Genomic DNA, 16,836 nt, shown 5'->3' on the forward strand with positions numbered 1-16,836 from the left:
TTAACAAAAATAATGCATACTGGATGTACACTGTTCCGGATTACACAATTAGTTTAAATAGTCTGCTAATGGATTTTCCTACTGTTCAGAAACCAATGAATTCATTTTAAAAAAATGCCTTTTAACTATCAAACAATAAAACTAGTGTTGTGCAGGGAAACTTTGCGGTAACTGTAACTATCAAGCAAATGCAGTAACTCCCAAAGCTCTAGAGTGGCTCATCACAAAGCACAGTGTCAATGTTAAATGAATCCAATACCTGCAGTTTATGTGTGTATGCTTATGAGTCAGTGTCTGAGTGTTTGCGTGTGTGTACACTTGACTTAATATATTTAAGAGAAAAAAGGCAGAAATGATTAAAAAAAAAAAACAAATGCCACCCACACGAAGAGGGCATGCAACACAAAGCCATGCGCATTCACACACGTCACCGGCAATCAGCAATAAGGCAATTTTTAACCGCAGCCTGACTTCATTACATTTTTGTGAACGGATAAGTCTACGCAGAAATAAGACGGGAGACGATTTAACATGTAGTTAGGGAAACGTGACACCCCAGCCCATTTAGTTTCACCCCACTCTGTAGCATGGCCAGATGCTTTTGATATGTGCATTTAATTTTCAAACGGTTAAAATCATAGTAGGTCTTTTGATCACAAGGTAATATCATAGCTCAGACATTTGGGTGGATTACACTTACATATAAAAAGTAACTTTAATAGTCAGCACAAGTAAAAATCAGCAAATTGGCACAGGGAAAGAGGAACCGGCCACTACTGCTTAAAAAAGAACAGAGCTTAAAAAATGTTAAATATTTCTGCAATTTCTTGTAAAGGAGTTAAGGAGTAGAGACTATCACGACTCCTTTTAAAAACACTGAGCAGGTCCAAATCTACTTTATCCAATAGCAGTACAAGGCAACTGAGACAGTACTCACCTCCTCTGAGTAGTGATCTGAGGGAAGAGGGGGGTAGTCACACTGTTCTATCTTCTTACAAAGGGAGTAAAGATTCATCTTATCCCCATAGAACGGGCTCTGTAGGGCTGCCATCTGAAATGTAAACATGAAAAAAAGGGAAAGGATATGGAGAGAGAAAGGGGGAAAAGACAAGAGGACAGGGTATGAGTGGGCAGAGTAAAAACTTGCAACACCCAATTAAATTCTCACCAGGTGCTACACAAAAAAAATACTGTACAGTATGGTAAAAGTAGAGCCTGCACCGTTTACTGCTATTGAGCTATATGTTTAAAACACGGATTGTTTGAGAGAGGCAAATAAAGCAAGATAACAAGTCAACATGTTTAAGGTTTTATGCACATATCAAATCAGTACACACTTATGTATATTTTTTTGTAGTGGAATGAGCAATGGTCGGAAATTCAAGTGAACCAAAACAGAAAAATCCATGAAAGCTTGCGTTAGCTTATGTGTTTTCCTCTAGTTTGCTGGCCCTTTCTGCTGCACTGCTTCGAAAACTTAGAAATGAAAATGAGAGAAAACAAAGATCTGAGGAAGGACAAGTATGAGAGGAGTGGGGTGTAGAAATGTGATAGATGTTAAAGAATGTTTCAGTTTGTTGGAGCGGGGAGAAAAATGTATCCTCTCGAAAACAAATGCAAGCAGGCAGAACAGCAGGAGGGCAAATGGGAATGGTAAGGACGAGTGGAAAGGATAAGGAGACCATTGCTGTAGAGCCGAAATAGGTTAAGAATCCCTCCTGCCTTCCTAAGTGTAGAAAACATACCATGCCATTGTTGCTAGGGTTAGTGACTGACTCACTTCCTGTTGTTTAAAGGTGCTTTTGCAAGGTGAAGCCTACAGCAGACTTGTATAACAAGTAAACTCAAATTCTTATTTTTTTTTTTCGTTCAAAATAAATACAGTGTTAGGCTTATGATATAACTAATAATAAATAGACATGGTTGGAACAGCTGTTAGGGTTGATGATGATGAGCTGTTCGGAGATGTTGGAGCTTGTTGACTTGGTTTTCATTTATTTACATAAGAATATTACATAGGAAGAGGTTAGTTGCACTAATTGTATAACTAACTTGATATCAAAGGAGTTTTTATTAGGTATTTCTGGGCAGAAAAAGGCCTTGTCCCACACAAAATGTTGCACAGTCATATACGTATGCGAACACAGTATGTAAAATCCATAGGCCAAATTCATGACCTGGACCTGTTTTAGGGCAGAGGTCATTTCTGAGCACCTTGAAAAGTTGTTTTACATCTCATTTACTTCCAGAAGAAAGGAAACATCTTCTGGAGCAATGTGAAACAGGATCCTGGTCCATTAATGGACAATAAGTCAGTGCTCATAGGTGTCAGAGCCTGTGAAGAAAACAGAAACTATCTGTAGGCTGAGTATGCCTGCCGAGTTTTGTTTCAGTACTGTGCGACATTTCCAACTTGAATGTGATCTTGATGAGTGTTTTTAAACTTTGGATGTGTTGATTGATAGCAGGGGAATGGTGGCAAATTGAAAGGAGCACGCATTGCTATAAAAGGATAAGATAAAGAAAACAACATCACAAGTTTATCATAGCGGGCAGATGAAATTTTGTTAAACATTATTTTAATTTCTTTTTTTTTTTTTTTTTTGGTGTCCCTGCATTATTATTGGAGAATGTGCAGTATGTGTCTGACAGCCTGCTAATCGGTAGTGTGAAAGTAGATAAGAACAATGTCTCCACACATGAATCCAAATGGAATCGTTCCATGCAGAATACAGCAGGTTAGGGGGAATGTGCCACCTTCTACAATTTCAGGCACCATAAAGACACAACCTCTCAGTGTAAATAGGACCATAAGAGAATAAGGTGCAGAATAACAGAAGCTGTCTTCTAGCTACAATTGGGCGAAGCTATCCTGTGCTAAGGAGTACTGAGTATATGATCATTTTTACAGCAACCAAGGACAACACCGGGTCTTTTGCAAATGTTTGCCTATCCTTGAGTTAGAGAAACTCATTGAACTGTTTCAAGATACCGCTTTCAGAATACTAACAAAACGCTACTGTCAATTGGCCTCTTCGTCAGCTCACCTGTAAACTCACAAGAACTACTACTAGTACTACTGCAAAGGAAAATCTTGCCAAGTGGGGATTTTCTCAATTTGTTGCCTATAGCTATGACAGCGACCCACTGACACTGCCCGAAAACCGCCGGGCACATTCCCACTTTGTAAGCAGCTTCTTCATTTTAGTCCTCACTGAAAAATGTGTCGAACACTGATGGTGCAGAGAGAGAGAGAAAAGTTCTTGTTCCCTATCGGGCAGATTTTGACAGAGTTTCTGTCACAGCTTCCAGTGGGAAGTCAAGATGACTGCAGCAGAATCTCAGTGGGCTCTCTCTCTTCTGGACATAATTCACAATCGTTCACTCATCCGCTCCCTTAATCAAACACTCCTATTAATACAGTACATCCTCAAAAACACACGTGAACAGTAAGTAAAGAGGATCTCCCCTTCTCTCTCCATCTCTCTCCTTGGACACCCCTCTCCCTCTGCTCCAACGATTACTACGGAGACTGGCACAGCAGGTGGTGGACTGTGATGAGGATGTGTGTGGAAGTGCATATTCCTGTGTGTGTCAGCAATGATACACATCCATTAGTAAAAAGGCCTCATATCTCTAACCTAAGATTTCAGATTTGATTGTACGGCGATTAACAGACAAAAAGAGATACGGAGGCATGGATAAATACACATACAGCAATGGTAAATCCTTTAAAAAAAATGCGTACTCAGAATTAACATACATGGTATCTGATATGACAGACAACATGGTATATGGTAAGACAACAACTGCTGCAACAATATTAAAGTAACAATCAGAATTTGAACTTAATTATCTAAACCTCAAGCAATTAAACCACCAGCTTATTGCCGCATTCACTGTGGCCTATCGATACATCATCAGTCCAGTGAGACCAAAAACTTAAGATTTCATAGTTCACATCATTCACATTTACCACTACAGCCATCTTGCCCTCCATTTCAGAAACTAATCACTTTCCAATAACCACACTTAGAACTCTAAAAAACTACACAGCAGTGCCAGGTGGACTCAGAGAGGGATCAGTCCCAGATTCAGACCTCGTCCGCTTTCTTTGGGAGGGAAATGAGTCTGTTCGAGGTGCCAATGTTTGGAGGAAAAATGAAAAAACTGACTACTCGCTGCAAAAGTTTGCTTCAATGTCTTAGAAAGGGCCATGTGGGAAAACACACTTAATTGCTTTATAAACAAATGTACATACGCCTTTTAGTAATGTATGGGAATTAGTGTGTATGTTTGTGGGGTTGTGTGTAAGGCCTAGATAGTGCTTCCCAAAAACCTATATCTCTGAGAAAGTAAGAGAAAAAGGCGGAGACAGAAACGGAGAAAAAGAAGAGAATCAGCCAGCTATAGACACCAGGAGGCAAAGGGTTAAACAACACCCCATCGTATTTTCATGCATCTTCTGCTTTTGACAGATGAAAAATGTCAACTGTCCTGTTTGTATTTGGGAGTTTTTGCACTATTCATCTGCTTCATTAGTGCCTGCTGCTCCTAGCCCCTGACAGCTGCCGGCCCCCTGCTCTCAGAACACACACACACACACACACACACACACACACACACACACACACACACACACACACACACACACACACACACACACACAGAAGCATAAAGATGCATGCCCCCACACACCCACACCCACACACACACTCCTTTTTTCAGACTGTGTCGTCGCAGTGGGTTAGATGATTGACTCACTCTCTGACCTCTGAGTCCCTTGTGTGTGAATGTGAGACTGTGTGTGTGTGTCTGCGTGTGTATGGTTCATTGATATTCGAAAGACATACAAAGCACACGCATGCCTGCTGTCTGTCTGAGGGGTGTGGCTGCTGGTGGCAGAACACATGCACATCCGCGCATGCACCCACACACACGTTTTACTGTATTTGTGGGGACCTGTCAGTGACATAATCCATTTCCTAACACTTACCCTAAAAACAAGTCTTAACCCTCACACAGTCATTTAAACTTTAGGCTCCAGCATTTTGGTCCCCTCAAGTATAGTGGACTCCCGGTTTTCAGACACCACGGATTTAGTAAAACAAGCACGCGCACACGCACACTCTCGCACGCTCTCGCTCGCTCGCTCTCGCTCCCTCTCTTTTGTTCCTCAGCTCATCTTCAGCTGGCCAGGTTGTGCTGTCCTCAACCCAGGCATGTAAAGCTAGCATCTCTGTCCGTGTAAAAGGTCTGGATGGGGCCTTCCAGTTTAATTAACACTGATCCAGCTCTGTCTCTCCAGTTTCTCTCCCTGTACACCAATTAAAAAGAGCTGTGAGAGGCTCCCATCTTCTCCCTCTAGCCCCCTTTATCCCTGGAGCCCTTACAGCCCAGGACCAAAGGGCTTCCCACAAGTTCTCATTTACTCATTTATAAACATACGTACAATTGTAGGCGTATGCCACGTCAAAATAAACACTTAAATGTTAACACACACATTCAAGACACATGTATATTTTGTATATTTTCTCTCTCGCTCTCTCTTTCTCTCACACACACACAAACAGAGTCTCATACACTTAACATCACTGTAAAAGTGAGGAGAGCATGACTTTTTTATGTTCTCACTGGTCCTCCATGCGGCTTTATGATGATATATTAATCAAGGCAATAAGTCAGTGTAGGGACAGTCATTAAAAATATACCTACACCCAGTGGATTCATCACTCCTCTACTTCAACACACTAAAAAGGGAAGAAAGAAGGCAGAAAAGATAGGAAGAAGAACAGACGCATGAGTTAAAAGATTGTTCCAGGGAGCTGAACTTTTGAGGAAAATTGATAAAAAGTGTGTTTTCTAAACATCTAAACTGAATGTTTGGATTTGAATTGTGAAATCTAAGAAAAAAATTTCACATTTTTGGGAAATATGATTATGAGTTAAATGATCGTAAGATCAATACCAGTGTATCTGTCAGTTAAATATGAAGATACCAACAGTTTCACTTAGACTTGAAGCAGGGGTAGACTAGCTGTTTACAGCTAGTCTGGCTCTGTCCAAAGGTAACAAAATCTGTCTACCAGCCCCTCTAAAGTTCGCCCATTACAACATTTTATCTAGTTGTTTAATCTGTACAAAAATGATCATTTGTGGTTTTACAGGGAGTTAATAGCTTTATATTTAATGGGCAGATACGAGAGTGGTCTTGGTCTTCTCATTTAACTCTCGGCAACAGGGCAAATAAGTGTACTTCCCAAAATATCAAAGTATGCCTCTAAATAGTCTTCCAACTCTCGAGTTTAAAGACATGGTCATGAAATGAGCTCATAAAGGTACAACTGAGTGTAATGTTCTATTCCCAGATGTTATTAATGCTTTAAGCAGAAAATAAGAGTTTCTTTAGGGAAGGAAGGAGAGCATAGATACATAAGACAGGTTAGGGATCAAGAAATGTATAGAATGGTAAAAAGGCCTGAGATACTGTACACAAATGGGCTAAGTACTTTGTTGGATATGTCACGGTCAGACACTGACATTGGTATTAGGAAAGGGTGTGTTAACTCATCAAAAAACACATACAGTATGAAAAAGGTTTAAGGATACCTAGGCTCTATTTGCATAACTCAATTGCAAAACATATAGAGAGACAGCCACAGGGGCAGCTCATCACATGCAAACGCCAGCTGCTGAGAACCCAGCATTTTTGGGCCTCATAAAACCAACAGCAAAACAAGGGGGGAGGGACAGGAATGAAGCAGGAAGCATGAGACATGGGCACAGTCAGAGGTATGGATGGCTGAGCTCCATACAGGAAGGAGACACACTCCTGTAAAGTTTTTCAATATGTTCTCCTCCTCTGCTAACCTTTATACAACCACAGCACATCCGTACAGGCAGGAGACCCTGAGTGTGTGTGTGTGTGTAAAATTAATCTTTTTTTTTTTTGTTTTTTTTTTTTTTTTAAACACAGAACACACTGATTAAGTGCGTGAGAATTACTAATGCAAATATGAAGTGGTTTTGACCGTGAGCAAAAGGAGAGAGTGCTAGGAGACTGTGATCTCACTGACTGCCATGTGACCAGACCCCCTTCATTACTTTCCCGGTCACCCTAGGAGACAACCCTGACGAGTGCAGCATCCCTATTTACCACAGTGAGGGGGTCTGGGTGAGGGGGCATAGGGCAGGGTCAGGTGATGTAATGAGATTGGACACAAGAAGAAAGGGATCAAACAGAATGGAAGATGAAGATGGACGCAGATACAATGACCAGGTATTGACAGATGGACCCTTCGGACCTTAACCCAACCCCCGGGCACAAGAATGAAAAATGCAGGCTCTCTCAAATCGAGCCGTTTCACACATAAGGAACCAAACTCCCTTGGATACAAGCACACATAATCATGGATGCTCACACACACAAAAACCTCAACACGCAAAACCTCGGCCCCTACTGTATGTCCAGGGTGAAATCAATGAGTACCAAAGGGATCAGGCATGGATTTCTATGTGAATTTCTTAAGCCTGAAGGTTAAGTGAGGAAAAGGGAGCTATACGGAGGGGAACATAGCAGAGGGGAGGAGAACAGAGCAAAGAGGAATGGAGGAGACATTCTGGGAGAGCGAGACAAGTTTCCTGACACTGAATGTAGTGTGGAGCCCTCTTACCTAGAAGTTGGAAAGCAAGGGTCTGTTCTTCAAAGAGAATATGCATGATGTGGTGAGCATTCCTCTGGTAACAATAGGGTTGTAAAATCTTTATCTCCACAGGCTCCTTGCACGGCTCACCTTGACCTGATGGTTGGAGTTCTGTCTCTGCTCTTGTACCTAACAGTTCTTTCTCTTCGAATGAACACCCCCCATCTATCTATTCGCTCTAGCAATCTATAACCCTGCTCTCACTATTTGTTATTTTCCCATTCCACTTCTCCCCCTCTGCTCCCTTTATTTCTCTAACCTATCTCCTCTTTCTCTTCGTTCTCTCTTAAGACTTGCACTGCCCGTGCCCTTGCCCTTCCCTAGCTTCCTATATTGTTCCTATATAGATTCCTAAACTTTTTCACCTTATATCCTTATTCCCAGTCTTTTGACCTCCTCAGGGAGCGATAAGTCTCCCTCTATCTTTTCACTTTTGCTCTCTAGCTCTAGCTTCCTCAACAAAATACTGAAAGACTTTGGAAAAAGACATTATGGAAAGAATCTTCAAATACAACCAAGTCCAATCTTTGATATTTAAAAATTTCAACTCTCAAAGATGTAGAAATTGTGTAAGAGTAAAAACTGTCGCCACATGTACGGAATTTGATACCAATAGTAGTTTGTAACTAAACCTTATTTAAAATACCTAAACCTGACTCAGTGAAAACTAATTCTAGCTCATCCTAACAAAATTAACCACATCAAAATGACCGCAATTAAACAAAACTATTGAGTGCTTGTGGGGTTACGCAATTATGATACCTACAGAAACTATGCAACAGGGGCAATATAACCCAGAAATCTGTTTTTTATTAACAGTAAAAGTAGCATCTTCTGTGTAAACACACATGTGCAACACAGGTACACCACACATAAAAAGTACAAAAACAGAACGTGACCTATAGCAACCACTGCTCTCAGCCAACTATAGGTGCGCATCACCGTAGTGCATTGTGGGGAACTAATTAGCATGAAGGACTACGGTCTCTGAGCTACCATGACCTGCAAGCTGAGCTCAAACTTCTTCCTTGCGTTATATCCACCTCTTTGCCTGAGGCACTGTAGAGAGGGTGCTGGTGCGTTGAAATGCAACCCCAGTGATCAGCAACTCAGGGGAGTTAGGAGAGAGGAGTGGATGAAAATGTGGGTGTTTCCTTGGTCAACAATGTGTCTCTGAATTTGTGCCTGTCTGTTTGTATTCAGTGCACATGAAGGTTGGCAAGGTGAAAAATCAGATTGAATGCTATCATTCATGTCTATCATTGTTGTGCTCTTCACTCTTTCCTCTTTGTTCCCTCTCCTGTGTGCTCCTCCCGGCCTTGTCTTCACTCAGTGTGGTCCACAGCCCTGTGGTGTTTTGCTCCTCCTGACTAATCAAACTAGTCAGTGTCACTGGGCGGCCTTATCTAAAACATATGGCCATGTCAGTTCCCTTCACTCAGCAGCTTTTCAATGTTTAGCAGGTTTCTTGGCCTAAAGAACTTAAACTCAAAGAGTCTTAAGGCTTCAGGTCAGCCAAGCTACTGGGAAAGAAGTAAGGAACACATGGGAAAAGAGGTAAAGAAATATGACATACTATTTAAATTTATTATTAATCCGTAATAAAAGAGTGTGCATTGTTTTAGTTTAAATGTGCAACGAGGCTGATTGTAAATACCGCCTCACTATGTGGGGAAGTATACGTGTTATAAGTGTTATAAGTGTATATATTTTGTTACGGTACTCTATCATATGTGGGACTGAGGACGGGTTTGTTTGTTTTTGCGTGTCTCAGCCACTGTGTTCTCATGTCACTCCTACAGTCGACTGCAGGGTGACAGTATGTGCACATATTCCCATAGTTTACCTCGTAGAGCAGGCATCCCAGCGACCAGATGTCAGATTTGAAGTTGTATCCGTTTTCATGTATCCTCTCTGGTGACATGTAGTACGGAGTACCCACTGGAACACAGAGGGAGGGGGAGGAGGAAGGGAAGAGAGAGAGAAAAGGACAGAAGGAGATAGACAGAGGCATAAAAGGAGAACAGGACAAAAAGAGAGCGTGAGTGTTAACATTTTGCATTTCAAACCCATGCTTCCCCCAGTTCATCAACATCACTGACACAGCTCACACCGTATAGAGAAACGGGTGAGGAATGAAGGTGTAGTCTCAAACTGACACATTCAGAGGTTGTAATACTGAACACACTTTAGTAAGAGTACAAAGAAAGAAAATTAGAGGGAGACTTGAAAGTGGATGGCCCCCGTTATTTCCAAGTAAGATGATATTTAATAAGGTCAGATATCACCGTGTACTCCCATACAATGCATGCAATTGTGTAAGTACCACAAAGTTGCATACATGTGTACAGCAGATATACTCGCACACACAAAATACACATAAATCAGTTTTGATTACCGGGGCTCTGTAATGATCTGAAACAGTAGTCAGTGAATACGCCCAGGGAGCAGTGGTGGAGCTTTAAAAGTTGGCCGTTTTCTGGTTCTGGTTTTGAAACTCAAGAATCTCAAACTGCCATGGTGACTGGCAGAGCTCCAAAGAATCAGATCTTCACCCAACTGGACACAAAGAGGAACCACAGCTCAATATAACATCTATAACACACTGCAGGAAGCTTTGGAGATTTGCTGCTTTCTTAGCTGAATACGACTGCTTTTTTCATTTGCTTTCTGTTTATTGTGATTTCCCATATAAAAGTCTATCAAGCACATCCAGCAGAGGTTTTATATTAATCACACATGGTTAAATGATGGAAATTTTACCAGCCCTCTAACCTGTGCTGAGCAGCTCTCAGACTCTGCCCATCCCAAATCCTCTCAAGCAAACGTGTGGATGGAAGGCTTACTGAAATATGCAGATGACAGCTACACAGGCTCTGCTGAGCTGGTGTACAACCTCCATCAGTAGAATGGCTGCATATTACTGTGTGTAGGCTGTGCGGAGCTTGTGCTTTAAATGTCAAAAAATAATCAACATCTTTTTGCATTCTCCTCGGGATCCGTGCTGATTATTAACCTTAAATATTTGAATAATGAAGTTCCTCCAGCAACATTTACTTAATTTCAAGTCTGATTGTTTACTGAAACTCTAATTTTCTGCTTGTTTGAAATGCAGCGTGCCCAGTTTTCTCTCTAAGCCAGTGTCCAGTACTCATCATGGAAGAGTTTGCAGGTTTTCAGTCCAATCAGAGATTACACCAGCTAATTGTACTTCCTTCTTCTGGAGTTGAAAATGTACACATTTATGAATCTATCATAGATCTGCTGTGCATGTGAGGTTGAATCTAATTTTTTTTGCACATTTTATTTCTTTGCGTATAGAAATTTTTGGAGATTTTTCCTAAAAATGATTTTTTTAATAGCCCAAACATAGTCTTCCCTCTATCCTGTATTCAAAATTTGCAGGAAAGAGGAAGTTTTTTATTTTTTATAGAGGGCAACTGGTAGTTGTTGAGTTTACAATAGGCACAAACAGTTGAAGTGAGCTGGGTAGGTGAGAACAGCTCTCAGTGGAAAAAACTCAGGAGAAAAGTCAGCTTGCAGTAAAATGGAAGGAAAAAGCCATAACTGCACACTCGCTCGCAGTATTCATGTGTGCGCACACACACATACACAGACAAAATCTCCAGAGCCATTCTGCACATTAACAGGTCGGGGAAACTAAACTGATGTAATTGCAATTAATAAAACTATTACAGAGGGGGCTATTAGATTTGAAGTCTATGGGAACTGAAATGAAAGCTGGCACTTTTAATTTTGGTGCACATTTAATTGGGTTGAGAAAACACGCTTTTATCTTAAATGTGCGGTTTTGAATAATGAAGTGTTACCTGTCATTCCAAAAATAATCAGCATCTGTAAAGGGGGAAGCACAAGAGAGCACATAGGAGAATAAACAGGGGACTGGGGATTGCTGTTTTAATTGGTCATCAGGTTGATACTGTGGTTTGTGTGTCTGTGTGTGTGTGTGTGTGCGCATGTGTGTGTGAGCTTGGAGGTCTCATGGTGAGGTCTGAACAAGCTCTCCTAACATTCATTATTAGTTGATTAAAAAGAATCAGCCTCTCTTATGCTAATAGTTGCATAAAAAAAGGCAGCAGCACAGGGCTAAAGCTCCTTCAGCATGCTAAATTAAGGGCACATTACTTATTCATGCAAATAAATTGAAAGTCATGTTGGGATTGATTTCCATTATTGCGAATGGCTATACAACACTGTAGTCTCTGTGTAGCAGGGTAAGTTTTGTTGTATAGGAGGTGAGATGCTATCCGCCTCTTCTAAACCCCTGCTGAATGTACCGTAAAATTAACCAAAACGTGCGTCATTTTAAATACATTTATTGATTTAATTGCAAAGACTTGCTGCAAATTCCTTTGAACCTAAAGCTTTAAACGGATCATTTAAACACAGTGAAGCATTTCATGGAGAGTACCCATTTATGGTGAAAGCCTTCTCTAATCTGTACTCTATTACCAGTTTTACATTTCTGTGTTTTAAACTGGGAATGAGATTCTGCTGGAATCTCAAATATCCTTTGAGAGGAGAATTTCTCATTCAGAGCCAGGGCAGGAGTTTGGAAACTGCCAGTCTATCGTGTTTTAACGAAGACATAAGACATAAACTTCTAGGCAAGAGCACAACCAGAATGGACTTAATCTCATAGTCAGAGGGCGTTCTCCGTATTCCGTTATATTCCCATGATTTTCTTCTCGGTTTTTCTATGTGTCCTGCTGAGCCCTCAGCCCCTATTTGGCTCTCTGCCTACCCCTTTTTGTTTCACAACTTGCTTACTTGCCTTTATAAGATAAAAAAGTCCTTATACATACAGATTGAACCAGTCGTATTATTTCAAACATCAGTTTCTCCAAAATCTTTCTCGTCGGCTTTCATGCTCTCATTTCCTTTTCCTCCTTTTCCCCCGGTACTCATTGTTAACACCTTAGTCATTACAGGTGTTAATTGCAGGTATATTATACTACTTATTACTGCCAATTTGCTAGTCTCTCATTCGTCTAATGATTGCATCAGCTTTCCTGTTACTACCGTTTCTTTGTTCTTTTTCTCTTTAATCCAACTCTTGCAATATCCCTACATAACTATCCTCAGCAGTGGAAATATTTTTGTCTTATGTCCCAGAACGTGGATGTACATGATATAAGTGTCATTAAGTGTGTGTGTGTCTGTTGGTGTGCATATATGTTGCCAATCTGCAAATCTATATGAATGATTATCTGCTTTTGTATATGTGTGTGCATGCATTCAAGCCCATATGGATGTGGACTGCATCTCAACATACATCTGTATAGGAGACAAAGAGTCAGTGTGTCTCTCAGTGTGTGCAAGAGTGTATAAGAAAAAAAGAATACGTGTGTGCGCGCGCGCACGCAGGCTGCTGAGCAGCTTAGTTGAAAGCCTAGGAGCTGACAGGCTGTATGCCTGGACCTCCATCTCAGCTCCACCACCCTGCTCTTCTGTTCAGCTGGGTGGCTGGGCTCATTACAGACCTACGCTGGCACACGATTGGGTGTGCGAGCACACACGCATGTGCACACGCACACATACACGCAGAGCTCTTCCTTGCATTCTTTCTTTCTATCCCTCTCTCTCTCGCTTTCCTTTTACTCCATTTTTTCTGTCACATTGTCATATTCTCTCCTCTTACTCTGCTCCTCAGAACTTTTTTCTTTCTCTCCACATTCTTTTTTCTCTTCTTTTTTCTCTGTCACTCTGTCACATTCTCTTCTCTCGCACCTGGCACACTGCCTTTCTTTTTCTGTTTCTTTGTCACCAGTTCTTCTATTTCTTCTGCTCCTTTTTCCGATATATTGCTTTCTCCTCTCTCTCTCTTCACTCTCTCTCACCCTGTGTGCTGTCTTCCATTCTCCAACTCTAGCTTCCTCATACCTTCTCTCTGTTTTCTTCACCTTCGTCTTTCTCTCTGACTAAAAGTCAAGGCACCAGAGGGAGGGACAGAGGGAAGGAGAAGTGAGGACGATTAAGAGAGAAACAGCTGCAGGAGAGAAGGAGAGGTGACAAAGAAAGAAAGAAAAAAGAAACAAACTGCAAGAAATGTCAAAGGGAAAGCCAGTATTAGAGGGAGGAAGAATGATGCACTAAGAATCCCTTGTCAACACGTCATGCTAACCTGGGAACGTCATGTTTCTACAGTACAGGATCATCTAGTGAAAACATTCTACCGACATCCCCATATAGTTCAAATATTCGTAAAAGGATGCAAAGTACTGTGGTCACATAAGTGCATCAAATGCATCTTTAAAAAAAAACAAACTGATATGCATACTCAACATGCTTATTTCTGCTTATGATCTCATGGTCAATGTAACTGTTCTAAATCAAATATATGTGCGTAAAATGAAAATACACATGACAAGTATTTACTCTACACTGGAAGAAATGTTACACAGTGATCTGTGTAGATTAACAAAGCAGTTTTGACGGCTTCCTATTAATGACGAGAACATTCCAGTTGACCCCTCTGCTTGTGGGGCTGCCTATCCTCCGTCAGCCTAAAGAGGGTGCTGTGGACTCAACGTTTAATGAGCAATCACAGGCGTTTTCACCCTGCTCTGCTGGCACTGCAGGCTGCTTGGTTGATAGGGCTTCTGTTGAGCTGATCATGTGATTCACACTTTCTCAAAGGCTGGGCTTCTGCTGTACAAGGGCTGAGAATAGCATGCTGTTTGTGGTAATAACAACTTGACATAGGGAAGCGAGACAGTGTGAATGACAGCATTTATATTTGTCTATGGCATTCTTTTTTTTACAATTTCCAATCTATGAAGCAGCTGAAATTGCCGAGGGCGATGTTGGATAGCACCTTCGCGTACCCTAACAGGCCAAATTGAAAACAGTGTAACCATCTCCACCACAATGATCTGTTGTGATCACATTTTATTGTACAATATTAAACATTCAACTGCTTAGTACGTTACTAGTGAAATTAAGATATTAATTTCAACCCTATTCATTTTATTACAGTCCTGGTCAAATTTGAATTTCAAGTACATAATTCAGAATATCTTCAGATATAAATGCAAATTAACTGATTTTGTATAACCAGAATATTTCAATAAAATGTCCAGGGTAACTGAACAAGAGAGAGAGAGAAAAAAAAAAGCATTATAGTGAAAAAATTAAATACAAAATGTACCCCAGACACAATAATTGGCACCCTTTTGATGAATTTCCTCAAACAAAACAAAAAACAAGTAAGACTCACCTGTGGTTAATTTTCAGTGTTCACATGACCTGAATTAACCAATGAACGATTGTTTTACTGCATAAAAAAGGGGCTGATTGTTTCCAGTCCCTTTTTCAAAATGACGAAGACAAGAGAGCTGTCTGAGAGCATCAGAAGTGTTATTATCAAACCCAAAACAATTCCAAAGGCTACAAGGCAAGTGCCAACGGTTCGTAATGTTATCGAGTTTCACAGTCATAAACTGTTAGGGTGTGCATCCATTTAGTGTTTTTTCCATTTAGGAACAGCGTCTTTTTTTCAATTGTTCCCAATGAGGAAAAATCGTATGCTGCCACATTCAGCCACCTAGAGAAAAAGCACTGCTTTTTTCAGAGTGTTTTTCCTTTTTTGTGTGGCTCTAAATACCTCTAGTTGAAAATCTCGTTAATCTTGAAAATCTCACATTAAAAAGAGAAGTCTGCAAAGGTCGATGCACATTGTGGAAAACACCACACAAGAGATCTAGAGAGCTTCAGGCTGACCAGGAGCAATCTGGAGTGGTGGGTTTAGCCCGTACCATACGCTGCACACTAAACCAAGAAAGGCTCCACGGGCGAAGGCCAAAGAGGACACCATAATTGAAAGAAAGGCACAAAAAGACAAGACTAATGTTTGCAAAGACTTTCATAGGTAAAGACTTTCACAGCCTTTCTGGGATAATGTTCCATGAACAGATGCAACCAAAGTAGAGGTCTTGGGGAATGCAGTGCATCAGTTTGTTTATAGGTGACAAAAAGGAGTCCATTCTGGAAAAGAACACCCTACCTACGGTAAAACATGATGGATGTTCTATCATGCTGTGGGGCATAAAAACCAAAAGGTTCTGCAACCTAATATTATAGACGGGTGCCAATAATTGTATCCGGGGTACATTCTGTGTTTGTATTATTTCACTATTATGCAAGTGTTTTTTTTCTTTTGTTCAGTAACCCTTGACATTTTATTAAAATTGGTTATTTTGCATTTATTTCTGAAGATATTCTGAATTATATACTTGAAATTCAAGGGTGGCGATAATTTTAACCATGGCTGTATTATGTAATTTTTACAGTGTTCTACAGTAAAAATTCATTAATATACAGCATACAACAAGAAATCACTGCTTGCTTCTGTGTTTGTGCTGTTGCTAAAGGAGTTAAACCAAAAGAGAAATTAGGGGAATAACTTGTTAGATGTAACAGAAAGTTTTGATTTTTCTTTAACCAATGGCCGTTAAACAATTCTTGCAAGACACTGGACGACTTGTGTTGTGTCTGTTTACCTTGGGCAGAATTTCTCAACAATTTTACTGTCCAGAAACATGTTTTTGTTAGATTTAATGGGTAGTCAGTGATTGAGAACACACAAATATAGAAAATTCTGCTTGTGTGATGGCATTTTTCACTGACATTGCTATCAAGGACAATCTTCAGGATATCCTCTCCTCATTCTCAAGACATGTTGGTGGTTTAAGACTGCGCCTTGAACAATGTCTTAATTTAATGAACAGTACATCACTTCCACATCTGATCATCAAACCCCTAATGTACACAGGGCAGAAGACATCATTTTCCGATACCATATATTTGATTATTTCTGGAACGGTTTTAGTGTTTTTCTCGATTAATTTGAACTTCAAGTCCATAACAATATCCATCATACTCTGACTCAATCTTGACTTTGCAGCATATGCTCTGTTATTTTAACCAACAGAAAGGTGCAGGAGTTGAGAGACTGTAACAATCCGGCAGAGTGGTAAAAGCTGGTAGCAACAGCTCTCTCTTAACAAATTGTTAAAAGGTAAGCTTATGTTTTAAACACTACAACACCTTCCAAGTGAGGTAGGTGTGCATATTTGAATGTGTGTATTTGTGTTGAACCCATTGTCTACTG

The 16,836-nt window shown here is 40.5% G+C and overlaps 1 protein-coding gene across 1 annotated transcript in view; it reads right to left on the bottom strand.

The window, feature by feature from the left end:
* Window positions 1-16,836, bottom strand: part of nek7 (NIMA-related kinase 7) — a 60,602-nt gene that overhangs the window by 2,865 nt on the left and 40,901 nt on the right. Inside the window, exons 8-9 of the mRNA XM_040128898.1 lie at window positions 9,550-9,644; window positions 938-1,051 (exon numbers count right to left, since the gene is read on the bottom strand). Coding sequence (XP_039984832.1) covers window positions 938-1,051; window positions 9,550-9,644 — 209 coding nt within the window. The remainder of the gene's footprint in view (window positions 1-937; window positions 1,052-9,549; window positions 9,645-16,836) is intronic.

The sequence above is a fragment of the Xiphias gladius genome, chromosome 6, assembly GCF_016859285.1.
Source record: "Xiphias gladius isolate SHS-SW01 ecotype Sanya breed wild chromosome 6, ASM1685928v1, whole genome shotgun sequence".
Classification (NCBI taxonomy): Eukaryota; Metazoa; Chordata; class Actinopteri; order Istiophoriformes; family Xiphiidae; genus Xiphias; species Xiphias gladius.